Source organism: Paroedura picta, chromosome 13 (genome assembly GCF_049243985.1).
Source record: "Paroedura picta isolate Pp20150507F chromosome 13, Ppicta_v3.0, whole genome shotgun sequence".
In the NCBI taxonomy this organism is placed as follows: domain Eukaryota; kingdom Metazoa; phylum Chordata; class Lepidosauria; order Squamata; family Gekkonidae; genus Paroedura; species Paroedura picta.
The window spans coordinates 5,949,046-5,973,790 of record NC_135381.1 but is presented as its reverse complement, the minus strand read 5'-3'; the positions used below and the strand labels follow the sequence as shown (position 1 = coordinate 5,973,790).

General features: G+C 51.5%; 1 protein-coding gene across 3 annotated transcripts in view; it reads right to left on the bottom strand.

Moving 5' to 3' along the window:
- Positions 1-24,532, bottom strand: part of MMP17 (matrix metallopeptidase 17) — a 115,940-nt gene extending 91,408 nt beyond the window's left edge. Inside the window, exons 1-2 of one of the 3 annotated variants that reach the window (XM_077308378.1) lie at positions 24,491-24,532; positions 13,165-13,311 (exon numbers count right to left, since the gene is read on the bottom strand). Coding sequence is in view for 1 of the 3 variants with exons in the window: in XM_077308377.1 (XP_077164492.1) it covers positions 7,660-7,797 (138 nt within the window). In the remaining 2 variants the exon portion in view is untranslated. Of the gene's footprint in view, positions 1-4,870; positions 4,985-7,659; positions 8,149-13,164; positions 13,312-24,490 lie in introns of those variants that run through there. The other 2 variants (XM_077308377.1, XM_077308379.1) reach the window with 2 other exon arrangements.
- Between the last annotated feature and the right edge of the window lie 213 nt (positions 24,533-24,745).

Sequence of the window (24,745 nt, the reverse complement as noted above, 5' to 3'; positions counted from 1 at the left end):
AGGCCGTCCAAAGGGACATTTCCCCATGGTGGGGGTGGCAGTCCAAAATGAGAACTCTGTCTTCAACTTCAAGAGCCTCTTGTGGTGCAGAGTGGTAAGGCAGCAACATGCTGTCTGAAGCTGTCTGCCCATGAGGTTGGGAGTTCTATCCCAGCAGCCGGCTCAAGGTTGACTCAGCCTTCCATCCTCCCGAGGTCGGTAAAATGAGTACCCAGCTTGCTGGGGGGTAAACGGTAATGACTGGGGAAGGCACTGGCAAAACACCCTGTACTGAGTCTGCCATGAAAACGCTGGAGGGCGTCACCCCAAGGGTCAGACATGACTCGGTGCTTGCACAGGGGATACCTTTACCTTTTTATTATCTTCAACTTATTGTGGTACAGCCCTTACTCCGAGAAGTCAGCAAGGCTGCATTAGCTCAAAGGCAGTCAATTCTAGATGAGTCTGCCCGTTCCGAGCCGTTTCTAGGGGGGGAAAAAATTCACACCACTGATTTGGAAAAAAAATACGAGTTTTCACAAAAGGTTCATTTAAAGGGCATTCAACAGCATCAGTAGATGCTCATGTCTTCCCCATGACAAACCAGAGACTGCGAGTGACATGCTCCATCCCAGAACTGCAGGCCAAATTCAGTTTAAGTGTTTACATGCATGTGAGCCTTGGCTAATCTTGCAGATAAAATAGCTGTAGGGATTTTAATTTAGAGCCGCTCCAACCTCACTGCTCATAGAGGATCGATCAATCCGGATTGATTAATCGATGATCCGGCGCCGGCTGAATCCAGATTAAGGGTTGTCATCGATCCTGTATCAGAAGTGCCGTGGAAAACAGGTTTGTTCTTGCTCTAGGGGAGTGCAGGAGAAAAGGGATTAAGCAGGACTGGGGGGGATTAGAGGGATTCCAAGCAGTCTTGTGGATGCAGAAATCGATGGGGTGGGAATCCAAAAAACTCTATTCAAGATCCGCCAACAAGTTTTAAAATATATATTGTGCAGTTTACAAAGAGGTAGGGGGAAAAGAGGAGGTGCCACAGGACTCTGACTCTGGCTAGTATTTGTATGGAAGACCTCCAAGGATTGGGGTGGGAGATCCTTGCAAGAACACTAGGGGTCAGGACCTGGAGGCAGGCAAAAGCAAACAATTACTGAACATCCCTGGCTAGTATTTGGATCGGAGACTTCCAAGAATATGGGTGGGAGTTCCTCCAAGGAGCATCAGGGGTCATTATGCAGAGACAGGCAATGGCCAACCACCTCTAAATATCCCTGCCTAATATTTGGATGGGAGACTGCCAAGGATTTGGGTGGAGTTCCCCCAAGGGACACTAGGGGGCATTATGCAGAGACAGGCAATGACCTCTGAACATTCCTGCCTAATATTTGGATGGGAGACCTCCAAGGATACTGGTGAGAGCTCCTCCAAGGAACACCAGGGGTCATTATGCGGACACAGGCAATGGCCAACCACCTCCGAACTTCCCTGCCTAGTATTTGGATGGGGGACCTCCTAGGACTGGGGTGGGAGTTCCTCCAGGGAACACCAGGGGTCATTATGCGGACACAGGCAATAGCAAACCATCTCCAAATGTCCCTTGCCTAGCTTCTGGGCAATCCTCAGATCTCCGGACTACCCGCCACACGAGAAATAAATACTGACAATAACAGAGAGAAAAGACACACACAGAGACGTCTCGCTTGAGCTGGGAAAAGGAAATCATACATTCGAACAGCAGGATATCCTATGGTGCCTTAAAACGCAGCAAGGAGACTGAGATCGCAATGTCCAGTGCAGGAATACCACACACCTGATGGGGGTAGATCCTGACCCATTTGTGTCACAATGTTCATCAAATCCCACATGACTCTCCATGTTTAGATTCCCAGAGAAGATTGTCAGACTCTTAATCGTAGTCGGAGATCTCTTGGGATTACAACTGATCTCTGACTCCTCTAGGGAGATTCTTGAAAATTCCCTGTTCTGAAAAAATATATCCCAGCAATTCTGGCTGGTCAAAACCATCTTAGGCAGGGATAGTCAAACTGCGGCCCTCCAGATGTCCATGGACTACAATTCCCAGGAGCCCCTGCCAGCATTTGCTGGCAGGGGCTCCTGGGAATTGTAGTCCATGGACATCTGGAGGGCCGCAGTTTGACTACCCCTGATCTTAGGTGTATTTTTCTATTGGCCACTCCTTTCTATTGGACACTATTATTCAACCCCCTCCTTTCTAAATGACCGAGGTCATGTTCTTACTAGCAAACAAAAGCTCTCCGGTAATCAAACCCTCTGCCAAGTTTCTACAGCCTGCGATGGAGTTTTGCAACTGGAGAGCAATTAATGCTTTAGCCAGTATTAGCCAATTAAGGCCTTATCGTGCATTTTTCCTGCTTTCTCTTTCTGCATGCCATTAAAGGTCTGATTCTGATTCCGAACTGAACTCCGGGTGACTGGTATCCGTTCCCCCAGAGGAAATGGCTAGTTGGGAAGGTCGGCTGAAGGCCATTATAGCCCACTGAAGTCCCCTCCCCAAATCCTTCCCTCCTCAGCCCCCCCCCCCCCAAATCACCAGATATTTTCCAAACCAGGGTTGGCAGCCCAATTCCCAGACGTCTGAACAAACGGTAAAAAGATGATTTATTGTATCTGTTGGTTTACTATTGACTTCTCTGTCCCTTCTTCCCAATGGGGACCCAAAGCGGTTTGCCTTGTTCTCCTCGCCTCTGTTTATCCTCACAACAACCCTGCAAGGTAGGTGAGGCAGAGATTACAGGTCACTCAGCCAGCTTCCAGAGCAGAGTGGCAATTCAGACCCAGATCTTCCCAATTCCATACCACATTCTCACTATTGCATCACATTTGTCTCTCTCTCTGACCGCACACTAAACCAAGGTCCAATCTCTTCAACTAACTCACCTCAAAGGGTTGTTGTGAGGATCCAATGAGGAAAAGAAAACCATGGTTGCACCCTCAGGATGGGGACAAAGAAGAACCTGTCTTATGTTTGCCAGCATGGTGTAGTGGTTTAAGAGCGGCGAACTCTATCCTGGAGAACCAGGTTTGATTCCCCACTCCTCCATGTGCTGCCAGCTGGGTGACCTTGTCACAGTTCTCTTAGAGCTATTCTCTCTGAGCAGCTCTCTGTGAGCTCACTCAGGCCCACCTATCTCTTAGGGTGTCTGCTGTGGGGAGAGGAAGGGAAGGTAATTGTAAGCCGCTTTGGGAATCCTTTGGGTAGTAAAAAGTGGGGTGTAAAAATTAAAAACCTCTTCCACCTCCTCCTGCCCGTGGCCTTTCCTGGAAGGTTAGTCAGTTTTCGGGGGTTGTCACAGGCTTCCTAATTGTTTGGCCCGTTGCAAGAGGGTCGCTGGCTTTGGGATGCAGCATGGGAATACCCAAATCGCTGCGCATTGCTGCTCCATTCTTTTGGAGGAGACCATCTTTAACGCGCCTGTCCAATTTCTTGCGCACCTTAATGTGCATTCTGGCTTGTTTCTCCAGGAAAGACAGAGAAGGCAAGAAAAACTAATAATCAAAGCGCCTCATCCCATTTGGAGCGTAAAAGAGTTGCTTGGTAACCAGACTTTTCGCACGACGGCCTGCAGTCCTGACGAGGAGCGTGCGCATTTGGATGGGGCTCTGAGGGGCACCACGGACAGAGTCTCCGCAGTCTTTACAATCACCCGGAGAGGTAGATCTGCAGGATGCCGTCTCACACGGCGATGGAAAAATCCATCAAGTCGCAAGAAGAGTTGGGTTTTATACCCCACTTTTTACTACCCGAAGGAATCGCAAAGCAAATCACAATCGCCTTTCCTTCCTCTCCCCACAACAGACATGCTGAGATGGTGATGAGGGTGAGCTCTGAGAGAACTGTCTAGGCCAAGGGCACTGAGTAGGCCACATGAGTTTCAAAGTGGCTGACAATCACTTCCCCTTCCTCTCCCCACAAAAGACACCCTGTGAGGGAGGTGAGGGTGAGAGAGCTCTGAGAGAGCTGTGAATGACTCACCCAGTAGGCCTCATGTGCCTAGCTTACAATCACTGAGAGAGCTCTGAGAGAACTGGGACTTGCCCATGGTTATCCAGAAGTCCTCATGTAACCCAAAGTGGCTTACAATCGCCTTCCCCCCCTCTCTCCATAACAAAACCCCTGTGAGGTAGGTGAGACTGGGACAGCTCTGAGAGAACTGAATGGGTCCAATATCACCCAGCAGTCCTCATTTATCCCAAACTGACTTACAATCACCTTCCCCTCCCCACAAAAGACACCCGGTGAGGCAGGTTGGGCTGAGAGAGCTCTGAGAGAACTGTCATTGGCCCAAGGTCACCCAGCCTGGCTGCATGTGAAGGAGTGGGGAATCAAACCTGCTTCTCCAGATTACAGGCCACTGCCCTTAACCACCACACCACACTGGCTCCCTCGTGATGACTCCACAGCGTCTTCAATGGAAAGAGAAGAGGCCATCTCCCACGGCCCTCCGTGGAGCAGCGCTGGACTTCTTGGCCGTCTCCCCTCCAAACACAAACCAGGACCGACCCTGCTTAGCTTCCCCATCCCCTTAAAAGCCTGGGGACTAGCCTGGGCCGTTCAGGGCGCCCTTTCCTGCCACTCTCTAGAAAGCTGCAGCTCCCAAGGATCACCACTGCTCCTGAGACACCCGTGTTCTCCCACGCGGCGAGGCCCGCCCCTTAAAAAGTCGTTCAGGCCCAATCAGACCTCCAGCTCCCCTAGGCCCTGCATCGTTTACTCAACTGGGCCACAGGTCTCCCGGGCCCCGGAGATTGACCCGGAGACCTTCAGGGTGCAAAACACACGCACGGCCGTTGCCCGTCCTTCCCCCAGCCCGAGAATCCCAAAAGCAAAGAGGACCTCTTCTCCCGTTTCGATCCGGCGAGGGATGGGCCCTTTCACAACAGTTGTGGAGGAAGTGCAGTGCAATCTGCGGCCTCCCTTCGTTCCAGCGCCGGTTAAAGGAGACCCTTGCCAGGGAATGCCGAAGAAATCCGAGTTTGCTCCAGCTAGATGCCTCCCACACAAGGAAACAGCGGAAGCCAGACCTGCTACGCCTGGGCTGAGCCCAGCGACAGAAACATTCGCTTCCCCACCGAGCAACGTACAACATTGAACCAGCAAACGCTTCCTTATATGGAGCTGGGAAACAGACCGGGCCAGCTGCAGCTACAACTAGGTTGCCAACTCCAGGCTGGATCGTTCCTGGAGGTTAGGAGGTGGAGCTTAAAGAAGGAGGTTTTTTTGGGGGGGAGGGACTTCAGCAGAGTATAATGCCGGAGAATCCACCTGCCCAAGCTGACTTGTTCTCCAGGGGGACAGATTTGGAGATCTGCTGCAATTCCTAGAGAGCTCCAGGCTCGGGCTGAACGTTGGCAACCTGAGCAGCAACCCTTATGTGTCTCCGGTGGAAGTCTCTGCCAGCTTAGCCGCATCGAATCTATGACCCTTAGCCTCCAAAGCACGGATTGGCCTAAGCAAGTCGGTCGAGGGTCCCTCTTTCTCTCTCAAAGAACAATCACACAGGTAGCCATAAAAAAGGTGGTCGGAAACCACTGAATTCCACAGTGCAGCTGCCGGGTCACTGTCCTATTTCCTAGTGGCCACAAGATGGAGAAGAAGCCAAGGGAAAGCAAGAGGAACTACTGGGTCTTACGGAGGACCTGTCAAGACCCAGAGCTTGACCTCTGAGGAATACAAGGGTCACGCAGACCGGCAATGTCAAACCACCTCCGAACATCTCTTGCCTGGCTGCCAGAGCATCTCAGGATCTCCCGGCTACCTGGCACACCTGCCGTACGGTGAAGAAAATAAACAGCAGCAATTCCACCAGGGAAGGATGTTCTTATTTCGGAAGGACACCAGTTTTCTAGCTCTGGTGGATGCGGGGGTGCGCCGGACCTGGACAATCCAAGCAAGATCTCAGAAGCGGAGCAAGGTCGACCTTGGCTAATATTTGGGTGGGAGATCTGCCAGGAACACGAGGGGTCGCGAGGCGGGAGCTGGCAATGGCAAACACATCTTGCGTGACCCCCAGAACCTGGGGGTCCTCTGGCGACATGACACACGGGCCATACAATAATGAATCACATCCCATTGTACACAGCGGCCACCCGGAGGACCCCCGAAAGCCCCTGAGCGTGCCCCAGAGGCCGAAGCCCTCCCGCAGCACTGCTCTTCAGAAGGTACACCAAGGGACGTCTCCTCCACAACACCATCTAATCCCCGAACAAGCAACCAGCAAAAACATCGGCCAGATGCAGAGCAGAGGGGTTTACCCCTCGCTGGTCTCACCCCGTTCTCAGAAACTCAGAGCTTCTCCCCTTCCTAAGAATACCTTTCCCCCCAGGTAGCAGGTGAGCTGCTAGCCAGAGTTGCCCTACTCCAGAGAGCAGCTGCTGCTTCCCTACAGAGCCAGGACGGGCAAGGGGTGGCGTAGAAGGCTAGGCAGCCCTCTCAAGGGGCCACGGGGTACCCCGGCAGGGCGGAAACACCACCGGAGCGGTACTGATCCTTCTTTGCAAAAGTTTAGACCCAGGCTAGGTTTCAACATCCAGGCGGGCTCTGTTCCACAACCTCCAGAGCTGGCCCCACCGCCCGGCCACGGGGCGTCCACACCGGAGGGCGACCACCCCGGGAAAGGCCAGCGCATCCCCCTCCCCCTGCCTCTGAGCGAGCCGCCGGCAAACAAAGCAGTCTTTGAGGATGCAGCAGTGGGCAGCGTCGGGACCAGAGAGAGACGCCGTCCTCCCCTCTTCCTCTCCAGAAGGGGTGTCCGCACGGTGCCACGTCTCTGGCCAAGGGCCACCCTCCGGCCAGGGTGAAATAGGTTTCTCTGCACAGGGGGAGGGGGGGAGGGAGGGAGGGAGGGGTGGGTGGGGGGCAGAAGCTGGTGACAACTGCCCAAACATGGACGGAGCACTGCCGGATCCTCGGTGGCTCTGAAGGGCCATCTTGGCCGCAGGGTCCTCGGTCACATCAGCAGGGGGGCTTGTGGCGCCATTTCCCCGGATCCTCAAAGCCGGCAGCAAAACCTTCCTGAGCTTTACCAAGGGGGGGGGGGTTGGCGGTGGGGGAAGAAACTGAGGGACGAAAAGTCGCAGGGTTCGAGCCCAAGGGCGCCCACCGCCCGTCCTTTCCGTGCAGGGGGGTCGAACGCCCGGAGAAAGTTGAGGTTGCCGGCGACAGGGTGGGCGCCTCTCCCCCAGGGCAGTGCCCTCCTTTCGCCTCCTGGCCCTGACCCAAAAGGGACCCCCCCCCCCCGCCCCTCGGTTCCTCCTGCCGCTGCCACCTGCTCCGGAGCCTCGCTCGGGGTCCCCCAAGGCGATCAACAGATCTCTGCGAAAATTAATAAATAAACCAAGCAACTCTCCCTCGCCCCGATCCATGCCCGCTCCCAGGAACAGGGAGGGGGCTTGCTCTAACGTGTGACCCCCTCCCCGCCAAGAAAAGACCCCAACAGGGAAGAAGGGGCGGGGAGGGGGCCAGCCCCCATCTGCAGGGGGGCATCTCCCCCCCAAAAAAGAAAGGAAGCCCGTAGAGGAGGAGGAGGAGGAGGGGGGGGGGGTTGAATGTCCCTCTTTCTTCGGCTCGGCCCGCCTTTGCCCCCCCCCCAGGGGGAGAGGAGCCCCGAGGCGGCGTGCACTTACGACTCCCAGCGTCAGGTCTTGGGCGGTGGGCACGGGCGCCGCCGAGGTCTGCGAGGAAGCGCAGCAGAAGGCGGCGAGCAGCAGCAGCATCTCCCGGCGAGGAGGCGAAGTCAGCCGCGGGGCCCCGCTCCGGCGCATCCCTCCGGCTCGGGCAGCGCGGCCGAGGGCGGCATCAGATTCCCCCCGAGCAGCGCCGCCGCCGCCTCCGCCGCCTCCTCCTCCGGCGGCCGCTGGCGGAGCCCCCGCAGCCCTCCTCCTCCTCCCCGCCGCCGCCGCCTGCGCCCCCAACGGCGGGCATCCAGCGGGCGAGGCTCACATCCTCGCCCGGCTCCGAGGAGACCCCGGGCCCCGATCCACGACGCCCCCGGCCCCGAAGAAGGCAATCCGTTTTGCGCAACTTTTGCGCGCGGCGATCCCAAGCCCGACGGGCGCCTCCGCGGAGGCCGGTCCCGATCCCGGTGCCAGAGCCGCGATCCGGCGCCCGCAGCAGCCTCCGCCGACTCTGCCCGCCGCGCCGCGCCAGCCCGGGAAGCCTCGCACGAGGCGGAGCCAAGGCGGGGCCAGAGCCGAGGCGGGAGCGGCGGGCGGACGGAGACCGTTCGGCTGCCCTCGGGAGGCTCCTCCGCAGCCGCGGCAAGACCTGCCCGCCCGGCCCCTCCTGCTGCTGCTCGCCCAGGAGCCGCGAGGATACCGAGACGGGCCAATCGGGGCTGCTCAGCTCCGGCTCTGAAGAGGGTGGCCAACCTCCAGGGGAGGCCTGGAGATCGCGTGGGTCTTTCAACCCCGTGCCGTGCTGCAGTCCAGCCTGGGGGGTGGGTTTAAGCCGGAGGGGGGCGGGGTTTGGGCGGAGAGGGGCCTCACTAAGACGGAATGCCTTACAGTCTTTTTCCCCCCTGTCGCCTGGAGGCCAAAGGAAACGCCGGGAGACCTCCAGCCACCACCTGGAGGTTACAGAGGGGCAAAACCAATATGAGGTCGGGGGTGTTCCACAGGGCAAAGAGTGCACAGCCAACTAGCAAAAAACACTGGATACAGCGAGCCAAATGGATTAAATTGCACCCACAAACAGAAGCCAGATCCAAATTAATGGGTCTGTCCCTTTAAGAAAGTGCAGGTATAGCCCCTTTTTTTCCAACATCTGGCTGCTGGGCCTGCAGTTCTGCCAAGGACCGAGACAGGATTGTAAGCCTGCGCTGTAATTGACCAATGCGCACCTTGATCCCCTCAGCCGGATCTGGTCAGTTTCAAGCAAAACTGACCAATAGCAGGTCCTGGCCAGAAGATCTATTGTGTAGCTTTGGTACATAAGTCGGGGATGATTGTGGGTTTCTTCACAATGCAGAGCTGCAATGGCCTCCCAGTGTCCTGCTCTCCGAACCCACAAAGATCTAACCTTACAGGTTCACCACAAATGCTGGCAGGGGCTCATGGGAATTGTAGTCCATGGACATCTGGAGGACCACAGGTTGACTTCCCCTCTCCTAGAAGATGCTTCTATGATTATTGCAGTTGAAATGAATTCCTTGGAAACTTACAAGATTCATAGAGCAACATGGATTTATTCCTTCTTTGTGCCATCCTTCCATGTGTATTTTTTACCTTGTTATCTCAGCTGAAGCCTGGTGAGCTTATTCCCTAAGCTAATTTGATCTCAACAAAATTAGGAAGCTAAGAAGGGCCGCTTTTGGCGAGTACCACCAAGGAAAACCTGGCTTGCTACATGGAGCCAGGCCACAGCCAACCACCTTTTTCATCTCACCTCAAAAACCCTACAGCAGGGGTAGTCAAACTGCGGCCCTCCAGATGTCTGTGGACTACAATTCCCAGGAGCCCCTGCAAGCGAATGCTGGCAGGGGGCTCCTGGGAATTGTAGTCCATGGACATCTGGAGGGCCGCAGTTTGACTTCCCCTGCCCTACAGGGTTGCCCAAAGTTGGCTCAAAGACTCTAAGGTGCTTTCTGCAGCCAAGAGGAAAACAATCTTGTTAGGAACAAAGTATTCCGGTTCGGCCTTATCGCCTATGTTAGCTCTCTATCAGTTCTGGAGGAGAGAAGTTCATTAAACTCAACCATCATATCGGAGAAGTTAATTAAACCGGGATAATAACTGAGCCATCAGCCAATAGGAAGGCTAGGGCCTCTGACTTCTGAGCAAAGATGATTTCCATCGAGCCCCAAGAGATAGGAAGAAGACAGCAAGGGTAGCTAGCCGTGTATAAAACTTTCAGGAAGACTTCTGCTTTCATTTCCAAGACCGCTGGCTGCACGTGGAGGACGAGTCGGGAATCAAACCCGGCTCTCCAGATTAGAGGCCACCAGTCTTTAACCGCCACCCCTCACTGGCTCTCCAGCTGCTTGGCATGCAGAAGGTCCCCGGTTCAATCCCTGGCACCTCCAGTTTAGAAAGATCAGGCAGCGGTTGATGGGAAAGACCTCCATCTGAGCCCCTGGAGAGCTGCTGGCAGTCTGAGTTGATAGTAATATCTTTGCCGGACCAAGGGTCCAATTCTGCATAAGGCAGCTTTGTGTATTTGACACGCGAGGCTTAGGTCACATATGTGGTGGGCAGCCAAGCTTCATGTATTTCATGCACAAGGCTAAGGTCATGCAGCCTGAAGACTACAAAACCCAAGATGCATTTCCCCCTGCCACCACCCCAAAGAGATTAGGGATCCAGAGGCTGACTAACGGCATATGTGGTGGAGCAGCTGAGCTTCATGTATTTCATGCACAAGGCTAAGGTCATGCAGCCTGAAGACTACAAAACCCAAGATGCATTTCCCCCTGCCACCACCCCAAAGAGATTAGGGATCCAGAGGCTGACTAACGGCATATGTGGTGGAGCAGCTGAGCTTCATGTATTTCATGCACAAGGCTAAGGTCATGCAGCCCGAAGACTACAAAACCCAAGATGCATTTCCTCCTGCCACCACCCCAAAAGATTAAGGATCCAGAGGTTGAACAACTGCATACACGGTGGCACAGCCAAGCTTCATGTATTTAATGCGCAAGGCTAAGGTCGCGCAGTCTGGAGACTACAAAACCCAAGATGCATTTCCTCCTGCCACCACCCCAAAGAGATTAGGGATCTCTTCTCTTAGGTGGCAAAAAGGCCCGAGGCCTGTCTTCTTGGAAAAGCAGCACCGCTGTAAAAAGGCAGCGCACGCATTCCCTCTCCGTTGAAGTATTTACTTTGTCTCCATGGAGGGAAAACAGACGACGCTTGTTTCCACTGAGCCAAAGCACATGTGCTTGAATAATTCAAATACTTCCAGGGCAAGAGACATCAGCCACAGGCTAAACTCGCCGTGGCTGTCTCAAAGCCAAGCTCTTGTGTCTTCTGGCTTCTGGGCGTCCAGGGCCTTCGTTCTGGCCAAGGAAGACAAGCTGACAGCCCCGTGGAGCCCGCTGCAACGACCAGTCGGAATCCCTGGCCTGCATAAACCTTGACTCTGGCGGCATCCAAGCGGGAGTTCTTCGGCGCGTCTAATGAGTTCTGGAGACCGGCACGGGAGGACCTCTGCCAGGTTTGTGATAGGAGCGGGGCGCCAGGAGCATGAAAAGGCGCGTGGGCACCTGGGAGATGAGCAAGGCCCCGAAACGGAGAGAGTCCAACACGGGCGGCTAAGATTGCTGCCGCTGCCGGCCGAACTCCCCAGGCGAGGATAGAACCGCGAAGCTCTAACGGTGCCGTGGCATCTCCTGTTATCTGGCTCTTGCCGCCTGAAAGCGCATTGCTGCCGGCTGGTAATCTGTGATTCACACATCTGCGGTTATCACTCAATTACTCCTGAGATGACTCAAGGTTTCACGAGCCGCCGGGGAATCCGGGGACGGGCACAGAGGAAAAACATCACCTTGGCAGGGATGCAAGGGGATCCGGAAGTCCTTTGGGGATGGTTTGACCTGCAGGGATGCCGAATTCCCTAGGGGCATTCCAGGGCATCCCTAATTCAGCAGGGGCATTCCACCCACCTTTTGAGGAGGCCCACTAAAAACAGAAAGCTCCCAACGACAATGAATGAGACGTGGTTTCAAATCCTTGCTCTGCCGCACAGCATGCTTTGCGGCTGCAACCTCTTGCACACACAGGCGCTCGCCCTCTTTCCAACTGGCCTACCTCACAGGGTTGTTGTGAGGCTATGCTGGGGCAAGGGGAGCCTGGGAAGCAAACAATGCCTTTCCTCCCTGACAGGGGCACAGAAGGAGCAGGCTCTTGGGGACTTCTGTCCAGCTTGCACCCCCTGTATTTTGCCAGGGGGGGGGGAGAGTATTACCAGCTCATAGATCCCACCCATTTTGCACAAAGATATTGGGGGGGGGGGTCTAACTGGCTCCCTAGGCTATTGACCCTCCCCTCCCCAAGAACTTTTCTCAGTGGTTTTAGTGGTTGTGCAAATTACAATAACATTTCCGTGGCAGCCATGACCACCAATGCTGCCTGCAGGCTCTGACAGTTTGAGGCACCCTGGTCTAGTGGTTAGAGCAGGGGTAGTCAAACTGCGGCCCTCCAGATGTCCATGGACTACAATTCCCATGAGCCCCTGCCAGCCCTGAGATTACAGAAGAAGAAGAGTTGGTTCTTATATGCCACCTTTCTCTACCCAAAGGAGTTTCAAAGTGGCTTACATTTGCTTTCTCATTCCTCTCCCCACAACAGACACCCTGTGAGGGAGGTGAGGCTGAGAGAGCCCATTATCACTGAAGAAGAAGAAGAAGAAGAGTTGGTTCTTAGATGCCACCTTTCTCTACCCAAAGGAGTCTCAAAGTGGCTTACAGTTGCCTTCCCTTTCCTCTCCCCACAACAGACACCCTGTGAGGGAGGTGAGGCTGAGAGAGCGCTGATATCACTGAAGAAGAAGAGTTGGTTCTTATGTGCCACTTTTCTCTCCCCGAAGGAATCTCAAAGTGGTGTCCAATCGCTTTCCTCTTCCTCAATACCCTGTGAGATAGGTGGGGCTGAGAGAGCTCTGACAGTACTGCTCGGTGAGAACAGCTCTAACAGGACTGTGACCAGCCCAAGGTCACCCAGCTGAGGAGTTGAGATTCAAACCCGGCTCTCCATATTAAAGACTTTCTCTCTTCACCACCACACCAAGTTTGCTCAAATCCAGGGCTCATGCTTCCTGAATTACAGTTGTGCTCCCCTAATGCATGTTTTTTTTTCTAATTTGGCACTACGAATAAAAGCTTTTTCCGCTCCTGGTTTTCTTCCCTGAGGGTCACATTGCCTTATGGATTTTTCTGAGGGGATCGCAAAGAAGATTCACAAGCTTTCGAGAAAGGGGGGGGGGAAAGACCTGCAGAGGTTGACCAGCCGCCTTCCTCCCTCTTTTTCGGCTGTGAAGTGGTACCCAGTGTCCTCTGGCTTCCACTAATTTCCTCTCTCTCAAACATGCTGCGTTTGGTTCGTGGCCATTTCCAGCTTAGTAGCTCTCTCAATCTCTGTCTCTTCTTCCTCTATTAATCTTTCATTATAACCGCGTTACTTAACTCATGAACGTACCTTGGGAGACGGGAGGCGGCGTGTGGAAGTCAGACAGAATCACGTCGGACGTGGAGAACATAATTTTCAAGATGACGTTACATCGGGCTCCGGTTGTCAGTCATCAGGACATTCCGGGGAGGCAGCGTTGGTGCTGGAGGCGTCCTCCTAGGGCAAAGCAAGGGAGGCATTTTTTAGAGAGAGCGCTCGGAAGATTCGGGGATATGCATTAAAAGCAAATGCATTCTACGGCTAAGGAACAAGAATATCTTCTGCATTAGCAGCCCTCCAGGGGCCGGAGTAATTTAAGTTAGCGTGAGTTAGCAGACTTACGGAAAGGTTTCCTACAAAACATGCCCAACGCGCTTTCCAAAACAACGTTTAAAAAACCTTTGAAAAGCACAAAAAAAAGGGGTTTAAAAAGGTAAACAACCCAAATTGCCTCCAGACAAAGAAAATGGCCTTCGAGACGACAGGGGAGGGGAACGCTTGTCCTGAGCATCTTATGGGTTCCCAAACCCTTTGGCCTAGGAGGTAAGAACAGCCATACTGAATCAGGTCCAGTACCTTTCCTGCTCCATGCTCTGGCCGACCCTTCCTCAAAGCTTCCCTACAGATCCCAGCCTGTCTGTGATTGCCCCTTTGATTAAAGATGCCACGGGTCAACCTGGGCCTTCTGCCTCCGGAAGTAGCACCGTCTCCTCAAACAGAGAAGCATTTTGGCGTTCGGTCCTCGAGTTATGATGTTTCCTCCTTCTAGGCTCTTAATTACTATTTTGGATGTATGTCCAAAACATTCTCTTGCATTAATGACTCGCCCTGATCCTTCTCAGAGAGACAGCTTGGTGTAGTGGTTAAGGGCAAGCCGGGTTCGATCCCCCGCCCCTCCACGTGCAGCCAGCTGGGGGACCTTGGGCTAGTCACAGCCCTGATAGGACTATTCTGACCGAGCAGTCCTGTCAGAGCTCTCTGACACTTACCTCCGTTGTGGGGAGAAGAAGGGAAGGTGATTGGAAGCTGCTTTGAGACTCCTTGTTGTTGTTGTTAGGTGCGAAGTCGTGTCCGACCCATTGGGCCCCATGGACAATAATCCTCCAGGCCTTCCTGTCCTTTACCATCCCCCGGAGTCCATTGAGACTCCTTAGGCCAGTGAAAGGCCTGGTTTAACATCCAACTCTTCTTCTTTTCACAGCCTTCTCCAACACAGTTCTCCCACTCCACTTCCCCCCTACCCTACCGGTGTTTGCCTCTCTTTTTCACTTTTTTAACGCTCCCAATTCTTCTTCTCTGGCAGCCAGCCCTCATTTCTCTTCTTTAGAGATGGCGTCCCTCCTTTCCATAATAGCAATCCATGGTCATAATCGGCCCACCCGCTCCTTCTCCCCGCCCCCCACCATTCGCTAAACCAACCAACTAACAAACCCATCGATCCATCCAAAAGGCCTGCAATTCCCCCCCCCCACATACACACACACATACACACACACACACACACCCTGCCGCGTTCCAATTGCACGAAAAGTATTCTCCCAGAGCCGTCCGCGCCAGGGTGGCATTGCTTAGCAACACCGTGCAGGGTGATTTTTCAACTAAGTCGCTTCAGAATCTCTTATTAAGAGTCACATCACTTGGCGGTTGACATGACTCTAGGCAGATCAAAAATTATCCGGCCAGGGGGTTTGTGTGTGTGGAGTCAAGCAGAAATAGGCACGGGCGAAAATCGGCCACGGCGGGGATGAGAAATGATGAACGCTTCCAACAACAAATTTAGAGTCCGGGGCACCTTTAAGACCAACCCATTTTCATTCAAGGTATGAGCTTTCGTGGGCACGCACACTTCTTCAGGTATAGTATGAATGACTGTGCCCTGGTCTGGTTCAAAAGGGACCTGATGTGCTCACCAAAATGCAGGCCATTGAGAGAGAAATCGCTGGGGGAAGGGGCAAAGAGCACTTCTTTCTAGTGCAAATTGCTGCCTCTTGAAATGTGTTGACTTAGCAAGGGTGGTCTAAGGCAGGGGTAGTCAACCTGTGGTCCTCCATAGGTTCATGGACTACAATTCCCATGAGCCCCTGCCAGCAAACGCTGGCAGGGGCTCATGGGAATTGTAGTCCATGAACCTATGGAGGACCACAGGTTGACTTCTCCTGGTCTAGGGGACAGAAGTGGAATTGTGGACAGGAAGGCTCCTCCTTTTATTTAGTTATTTATTACTCAGTTTTGATGCCGCCCCTCACTTGCGTCCTGGGATGGCTGACGGCACTGTAAATAATAATAAAGTATAAGAATAACTAGACCTGGACGAAGCTATCAGCAAGTTTACGAGAGAAGGGTAATAATTATTAAGTCTGCGGGTTCGGTAGACACAACCAGACACAACTCTTCGGAAAACCAATCGCTCTTTATCAGTCCAAATACCTACGAGAACATCGAACAAGGCAAACTTATAAACCAGCCCTCAAAGAGCCCTGATTGGTCCTTAATCGACGGTTCCCATTGGTCCATAAGCCCCTTGCCAAGACAGCCTATGATAGGGTGAATTAAAATCCTTCATTTGCATGAGTCCGTGTAATAGCCTGTTGTCTACATATATGGTGATAATCATTCTGGCCTACCTTGCAGGGGGTGTTGTACAGATCCCCAGAAGATTGCAATGAAGAAGAAGAAGAGTTGGTTCTTCTATGCCGCTTTTCTCTACCCGAAGGAGTCTCAAAGCGGCTTACATTCGCCTTCCCTTTCTTCTCCCCATAACAGACACCCTGTGAGGGAGGTGAGGCTGAGAGAGCCCTGAGATTACTGAAGAAGAAGAGTTCCAACTCCACAGTCCTCACACATGCAAGCACTTTGGAACAGGTGCCAGCTATCCTGAGAACCTCACACCTTGCCACCTGTTCTGGGTTTCTGTGCTCAACTCCACTTGACAAGTCTGTTAGCCAGGTGACCACTAGAGGGCAGATGCTGACATTCCACCGAGACCAATTTCAGAATTTCTTTTCCCCCTTAAAACTGCATGAAGGTTTTATGTAAGAAAACTGCGTGTGTGTTTTAAAAAAAGCAAAGGGATGATGGCTTGCCACAACACTTCAATGAAACACACAGGTAAAATTTTAAAAGTTGGAACTATAAAATGTACCCTTGTCTAAGAAGGAATTTGCCATTTTCTCCATGGCTAATATTATGATTATGTAGTCCATGAACATATGGAGGACAACCGGTTGACTACCCCTGCCTTAGACTACCCCTGCCTTAGGTCCCCGATTTATCATCATCATCATTAATAACAACAACAACAGCAACAATAACAATTGGATTGAAGACCTGCTCTTTCTCTTCGGAATCAGGGCGGCGTACATCAGGATAAAAACCTGCAGAATAATAAAACATATAAATGCCAACCATGAACAATCAAAAACCTAAATAATTGCCTATTCTGACTTTCAGTGACCAGGAAGGAGAAAGGGGGCAGAGGAGTCTTACCGGTCCCAGTTGGGGCTTTGATAGTGAGTCCGGCTCAACTCTGATCTTTTAGGCCTCAACCATAAGCGTGGCGGAACAGCTGTGCTTTACAAGCCCCGCAGAACCATTAAGGTCCCCCAGGGTCTCTGATATCCTTCAGGAGAGTGTTTCATCAGGCAGGGGCCAGGACCGAAAAGGCCCTGGTTCTCACTGAGGCCAATGATCCCTGCAGGGGGACCCTAACTAAATTTTGCTGGCTTGACCATAATGGCCCATACAGGGCGAGACGATTCCACAGGGACCCTAGTCCTCTCCCTGAAAAGCAAGCAAAAATGTTACTTGTTTCAGAAGACACTCGGCTCATGACCGCCACCGACACCAATTGGCCACGATCTATCTGCTTTCTACACATGCTTTGGAACGCCGCTGCTCAAAAAGACGCCGCATTTTGGGAAACGGAAAACTGGAGCCGCGGATGCAAAGCATCCTAACTGCCTTTCGGGCATAGCATCCGCTCGAGGGATGCAGAAGTTCCCCTCTGGTGCCGTCGGCAGGTTTAACAGACGCCCTAATAGCCGGACAATTTAATTTTCCAATTAGGTCCACGCCTCGGACATATTTGTTGTATTAAGTAGGCAGCTCTGCTTTTTCCGGCGGCTGCTCTGTGATCACTCCCCTCCTGTTTTTCCCTCGCTGATGGGTCTAATCAGCTCCTCCATCAAGCAGAGCGAACCTTCTCCTCCCTCGCCTGCATTTCCCTCCCCACCCTCAGTGGTTGAAATCAGCCTGCAGGAGAGCAGAGGCCTAGCAACAGCCAGGAAGAAGGAGGAGGAGGAGAAGGAGAAAGAAGAAGGAAAAGAAGGAAAAGAAGGAGAAGGAGAAGAAGGAGAAAGAAAGAAAGAAAGAAAGAAAGAAAGAAAGAAAGAAAGAAAGAAAGAAAGAAAGAAAGAAAGAAAGAAAGAAAGAAAGAAAGAAAGAAAGAAAGAAAGAAAGAAAGAAGAACAAGAACAAGAAGAACAAGAACAAGAAGAAGGAGAAAGAAGAAGGAGAAGGAGGAGGAGGAGAAGAAGAAGAAGAAGGAGAAGGAGAAGAAGAAGAAGGAGAAGAAGCAACAAAGGAAGAAGAGTTGGTCTTTACACCCTGCTTTTCAGTACCTGAAGGAGTCTCAAGGCAGCTTTCAAACCCCTTTCCTTTACTCTCCCCCACAACAGGCACCCTGTGAGGTAGGTTTAGCTGAGAGAGCTCTGACAGTACTGCTATATAAGAACTGCTCTCACAGGACAGTGGCTAGTGCAAGTTATCAGCTCGTGGACTTGCTTCGTATCGGTTCGTGACCCTGCTTTCCACTCCCCACCGCTTTTCGAGGAGAGCAAACAGCAGGGGTTTAAATGGCTTGGGGCCATTTCACTCTGTGAGGAGCAGAAAGGAAGGTGAAATGGCTCCAAGCCATTTAGAAGAAGGCGTTGGTTCTTATATGCCGCTTTTCTCTCAAAGCGGCTTACACTCGCCTCCCTTTCCTCCCCCCACAACAGACACCCTTGTGAGGGAGGTGAGGCTGAGAGAGCCCTGATATTACTGCTCGGTCAGGGCAGCTCTATCAGGGCTGTGATGAGCCCAAGGTCACCCAGCTGGCTGCATGTAGGGGAGCGGGGAACCAAACCCAGCTCACCAGATTAGAAGTCCGCACTCCTAACCACTACAACAAGCTGGCTTAAACCAAACAGCTGGAGAGACACTGCAGATCAAACAATGCAAAACTAGATGGACCAATGGTCTGACTCTGTGTATGCAGTTTTGATCACGGATACAGCATATGGACTATTTACAGAAGGCCTCCAGTTCAACTCCTGGCGTCTCTAGTTCCAAGACCTCCGGTTGACAGGAAAGATCCTTGGAGATCTGCTGCCTGCCAGAAGAGACCAAACAGAGCTTGACCGGCCAGTGGTGTGATGCAAAACGGAACGGCTCCGTATGTTCAACGTTAATGTGCCCAGGACAAAAGATGCCCCTCAGAGAGTCAGTGGAAGAAATGCTTAAAGAGATGTCTTCAAAGGTGAATATGTTCCCTTCAGCATACTGGCACGATGCTTCCTGCCAATGAACAAGCCGCTGGAATGTGGCTGTCATTTCCATGCCACGACCTGGTAGATCTGACAATTAAATTGGCTCTCTCTCTCTCTCTCTCTCTCCATCTCTGTGTAATGCATGTTGCTGTCTCCCCCCCTCCTCCCCCATTGATAGGAAATGCATTCTTGAGGTGCCGTGTTCAGAGGACGTGAGTTCCTTCACGCGAAGGACAAGGGACCCACGTCTAGGGCCGGTACGGAAATCATGCACACACCAGATTCATTCAGAGGGGGAATTAAAAACAGCCATTCTCACTGTATTAATAACCAGCAAGTTCCTTGGGGTTTTGGCTCCTGATTTGCTTTTTAATAGGGCCGCTCTCACAGATTTCTCCCCCTCGGGTTTGCTGCAGGAAACCAAACCCATTAAGATGTTTGACTGTCCTGCCATTGTGCCAAGCTCCAGGTCATGGCTGGAAATCTCCTGGGATTAAGGCCAAGAGAAATCCGTTTGCCTGAAGGAACTAGCTTCTTCGGAAGGTGGAATCGATGGCCTTATATCCCACGAGTTATATATATCCCACGATGGCCTTATATCCCACGAGTTTCTCCCCAAAACCTGCCTCCACCAGGCTCCGCCCCTCCAAATCTCCAGGTATTTTGGGGGATGCCAGCTTCCAAGTGAGACCTGGGGGATCCCCTGGAATTAAACCTCCAGGCAGCAGAGTTTAGTTCTCCTAGAGAGAATGGCCACTTAGAATTTGACTTGCCACATCAAATATGGAAGACAACTAATAGAATACAAACAGGCTTGGGCAGCTGGGCAAATGCCATGTTTAAAGGCGGCAAAATCACAGGTCCAAAATGAGATTGTGGTGTAGCCTGCCGAACTATTTCCCATCTGTTACAGGAGTACGAACATCATGCTTTCCAGGGAGATGTAACAGAGCGTGTTGTACTCCCCCAGCTGCGATTGAGTGGATAGAAAACTTAGATATTTGCATTTTTATGGTTTTAATGGTTTTAACTATGGGTTTTATTGTAAATTTTATCTTGTAAACCACCATGAGCCTAAGGAAATGGCGGTATAAATAATAATAATAATAATAATTATTATTATTATTATTATTATTTAGAGGGATTGCCCAATCTGTCTGCATAGCCACTGTACCTACTGGGCTACCTGCTTCCTGGGTGGAAGCCTGCCATATGATAATGAATAATAACACAGAGAACTGAAGCAAAGCATGACTGGTCCCAAGATCTCCCTTCCCGACCAACGAGGCCTCTGTGTTTCCAAGGTTTCATTGCAGTTTTGTTGGCTTGTAGCCATTTCGCCCTACGGCCAGTCAGTGACTTGACCTCTCCTCGCTGAGACTTGACCTGAATCACCAATAGCATAGATGTCGAAGTAAGCTTGAGACGATGCGAAAATACTGTGGAGAAGATAAAAGAGATCGGAGGGGAGCCAGAAAGAGAGAGATCATGGGTAGGTGTCACCTTGGCCTGAACAATTGGGGGAATGATTCTGAGACGCTGTCCTGCCTCCACGGATCGGTATTTTGGCCCCCGATGCTCCCTAAGGGGCTGTCAGGGTAGGTATGAGGGGAACTATCACGATTGCCCCTCTCCTGCCAGGCAATGAAGATGATCGGCCCCCACCCGGCATCAGAGGGAGCCTTTTCAGCTGTCCTAATGGTCTGCCATTTTGCCCCACCCTCATAAAGTTCCACACTTGAAGCCGCTCACAAATGTTTCTGTTTATCACAATATTCAGAGGATGAGACGACGGCACACTCCATCAAGGGCTTGCCGAAAACTCCTCGGAGGTAGCTGAATCATCTCCTCCCTTGGCATCAGGTGGACCCTCCCTCCCAGCGGAGTTCCTGTAGGCCGGCTTCCCTGCCAGAGGGGAGGAAATGCTATCCTCAATTTGCATCTCCCCTGATCTTGCATCCTTCTGCTGGTTATGTAACCTAAGATTTTATGGCTGTTATTGAAATGAGATCTGGCCAGAGCGGCGTGTCTACATGAAATGATAGCTTGCAAAATTATCATCACAGACTTGAATGGATTTGTTTGGAGGGTATTTTTAATACAGGCGTGGAACCAACAATTCACGGCTCTAAGGAAAATACCAAATAAAGTATTGCAAAAAAATAAAAGAGAGAGACAGAGAGAACGAGAGAGAGAGAGAGAGAGAAGAGACACAGAGTGAGGGAGGGAGGAAGAGAGAGACAGAGAGAGTGTGTGTTGTCTAATTATTCTGATGTCTTCTTGTACCTGTTTCTGAGACAAGCAGGGAGGAAAAATTCTCAAAGGAGCAGGAAGTCTCCAAATGAGCCAATCAAGATGCTGGAGGAGATTTTTTAAAAAATCATCAGGAAGTTCCTGTTCTAACTATGCTAAATACACATCTCCTCTGATGCCCACTGCAGGATATTCCTCATATGCTCTTGAATCATGCACACTACAGGTGTTGCATATTCCAACATTAAGCTCAAAACCATCAGATGACTGAGGCCTCCTGCCCCCTTAGGCTAGACAGCTGGCCACCTGGGCAGCTCGTGGCACCAAAACATCAGCATGCCCTCCCCAGAAGAAACTGTCTCCCTCCGTGATCAGCTGGTGGATAAAGAAGACCCTTTTGTTTTTTTGGATGTTCTCTCACCAGCTCTGATTCTACTCCGCTGAAGTCCCTTCCTGCTCCAAATCCCACCCACTCCCCAGGTATTTCCCAGCCCAGATTGTGGCTCTTAAATTTCTTAAATTTTATATTTGTTAATTTTATTGGTTTTAATGAGTTTTTAGACCGTGTAGACCACCCCAAGACAGTTCACCCAAGAGGGACGGCATACAAAAAACAAAGAAACAAATAACCCCAGTGTGCTTTTTTATCTGTTTATGGGCTGTATTTAATTGTTGTGTGAATATTACATTTATATATTTCAGTGTTATTTAGCTGCAAAGTTTGGATGCTGGCTACTTTGGGGAACCAGAGTTGGGTGGCGAGGTTGGATAGGAAATCACGATATTTTCCTCTGTTGATCCTGAAGAGCAAACCGCTTTTTCTTTATGACCAAAAGACATATGCATTTCTGTTGCATGTCCACTGCATTGAACGTCAAAGATCACTGCAGAATCACCAAAGATAAAACCGATGAACATGATCTAAAGGTGCAATTCATCATGGCCAAAGACAAAAAGGGAGCCCCCCCCCTCTTCTGCTTTTTATAGCTATTTTATAAGATGCCATTTTAATACATTCGATTTTCCAACATGATTCTTTTTTAATGTTAATGAGAGTGTTATTCCTGATATAAACAGGAACCTTCGTGGTGCAACAAGTATTTTATTCTAGCACATGCTTTGGTAGACTGTAGCCCACGTGGTCAGAGGCCCCTGATAGAGTCAATTCATGCCTACGGAATCTTTTCCTAGCATCAAAATGTGACCGTCTTGAAGGCTCTACAGGACTGTCCATTCCTGATGTCACAGCAACTCCTCTCAAATGATAACTTCGAATAGAGACGAAGGTTTAGATCAGGGGTAGTCAAACTGTGGCCCTCCAGATGTCCATGGACTACAATTCCCATGAGCCCCTGCCAGGGGCTCATGGGAATTGTAGCCCATGGACATCTGGAGGGCCACAGTTTGACTACCCCTGGTTTAGATCATGCCGGCCATCTAGTCCAACCCTCTGAGAGAAACTGCTCTGTAAGAACAGCTCTGTGGTAAGCCCAAGGCCACCCAGCCGGCTGCATGGAGAGGAGGAGTGGGGGAATCAAACCGGATTCTCCAGATTAGAAGCTGCCGCTCTTAACCACAACACCACTCTGGCTCTTGAGAGGCAACAAGTCACCTGTTCACCCTCCGGGGGATCTCACTGAAGCCCATCTGCCTGTCTAGAAGCCAGCACAGGACACTGCACTGGGCTGAGACCTTGAACTGGCCAAGAGGCAGAAGAAGCTGGCCAGAATCACCACCTCCCACTGAGGTATCCACCCTGCGCATTGCAGCACCACCTGGCCAAGGAGGAAAGGCAGGACCCCGGTCAGATAGGTCATTACCAAAGACCCAGCCACGCTGGGAGATGACCTTTCAGCTTGAGAAGGCTTCCCAGGAGCTGACCCCTGGCTTTCCGAAGGAGCAGACAGTCCCGTGACTCCCATCTTGTCCTCCTCCTTTAGCCGTGGATACTTCCACACTTAAGCTGCCCCAAGTCTGCTTGCACAGAGGGGCCTGGATATCTCTTGGCATTTTAACTGCACTCCAGGTGCCAAAGATCAGTTCCCCTGGAGAAAAGGGCTGCGTTGGAGGGTGGATTCCTTTCCCTCCCCAGATTGCACCTTTCCCAAGCTCCCCCATCCCCAAATCTCCAGGAAACCCCCACCCCAGCATTGGTAACCCTACAACAATCTGCAAAACATTCAGCCTTGGATAGTTTAGCAGGAAAGAACTGCTGGGAGGTGTAATAAAAGCCAAGTAACCATCAAAAGTAATGGAACAGAAAGAACCGAATTGCCAGAAAGACAACAAAAGAGTCTGAAGGGATGGAGGGGGGGGTATTCTACTAAGCCAGAAGATACACAGTTATGAAGCTACCTTAAGATGGTCAGTTTTGGGGGTCCAGCCTTCTGAGCATCGTCCACTCTGATTGGCCAAAGCTCTTTTGATTGAGGACAGTGACAGCCAATGAAGGCTGACCTCCATGAACACGCATCATGCTTCACAGCAGGCTGAACTGTGGCTGTCCAGATGTCCGTGGACTACAATTACCATGAGCCCCAGCCAGCACGGGGCTGGGAGGGACTCATGTTAGTTGTAGTACACAGACATTGGGAGAGCCGCAGTTTGGCCACCCAGCAAGGCAATATTCTCTCCCCCCCCCCCCACATCTCAAACAGAAGAGAAGAAAGAGAATTAAAAGGGATGGGAGGGGGGGGGGGAGAAGGACATAAACCAGACAGGCAATGCTGAATATCTGGTTTTCATTACACAGAAAACACCCAATTTAAGCCGCTAAATCCCCAGAGCTTGCTCAAAGGCTGGCCTAATTATAGTGAAATGCAGAACAAAAGCAGGATAACAGAAGATGCTGAATTAGGAAGAACGAATCCCCCTGGTCCACAAAATAAAGGGGAAATGATGAATGATATCGGTTACAGCTTGAACATGAGCATGGGGCACAGGTATTTGCCCAGTTTCCCCCTTCCTTGGAAAGGGGCACAAATCGGTTGACTTTGGCTCTCTCATTACTCTCTCTCTCTCATGACCTTTGAGTCTGCCACGGGGAAGTTCCCAAAGAACAGCTGCTTCCCCAGGTGGGATATTTTAGATTTGTGGGGGCCAAGAGATTCTTCCTGCTCCAGGGTCATTTCAGAGGGTACACAGGTCTGTCCATTGGACTGCAATCCACAGCTGGTCCTGGTATGAAGAAGAAGAGTTGGCTCTTATATGCCACTTTTCTCTATCCGAAGGAGTCTCAAAGCGGCTTCCATTCGCCTTCCCTTTCCTCTCCCCACAACAGACACCCTGTGGGGTGGATGAGGCTGAGAGAGCCCTGATATTTCTGCTCAGTCAGAACAGCTTTATCAGTGCTGTGACTATCCCAAGGTCACCCAAGCTGGTTGCATGTGGAGGAGGAGCGGGGAATCAAACCCAGCTGGCCAGATTAGACGTCCACACTCCTGGGTGTAAACTGCACGGAGCTTTTATTCCAGCCCCAGATCGATTCAGTCCCTGCCCTCTACACAGAATGCGATTTCCGTTTGGATTTGGGGCGATTTTAATTTTCCTTCTGCAGCAAGAAGGATTGACCCTACCTTTATTGTGGGATATCTTGGAGTGCTGGAAATCCTCAATATTCATTTGGGAAAGAAAACTCTGTGGTAGAGAACCTCTGATAGGCTACACCTGGTCATGTGACACGCTTGCCTTAAAGGAGAAGCCCCTAACTTCTCTCAACTTCTGTGGGTCCTGGATTTTTCCTCCCTCCTCTGCCTTTTTCGATCCTCTCCCCCTCCCCTCCAAGAAAAGAAAGAAAGAGCCTCCCCCCCACCTTCTGAGCCTTCCTAACC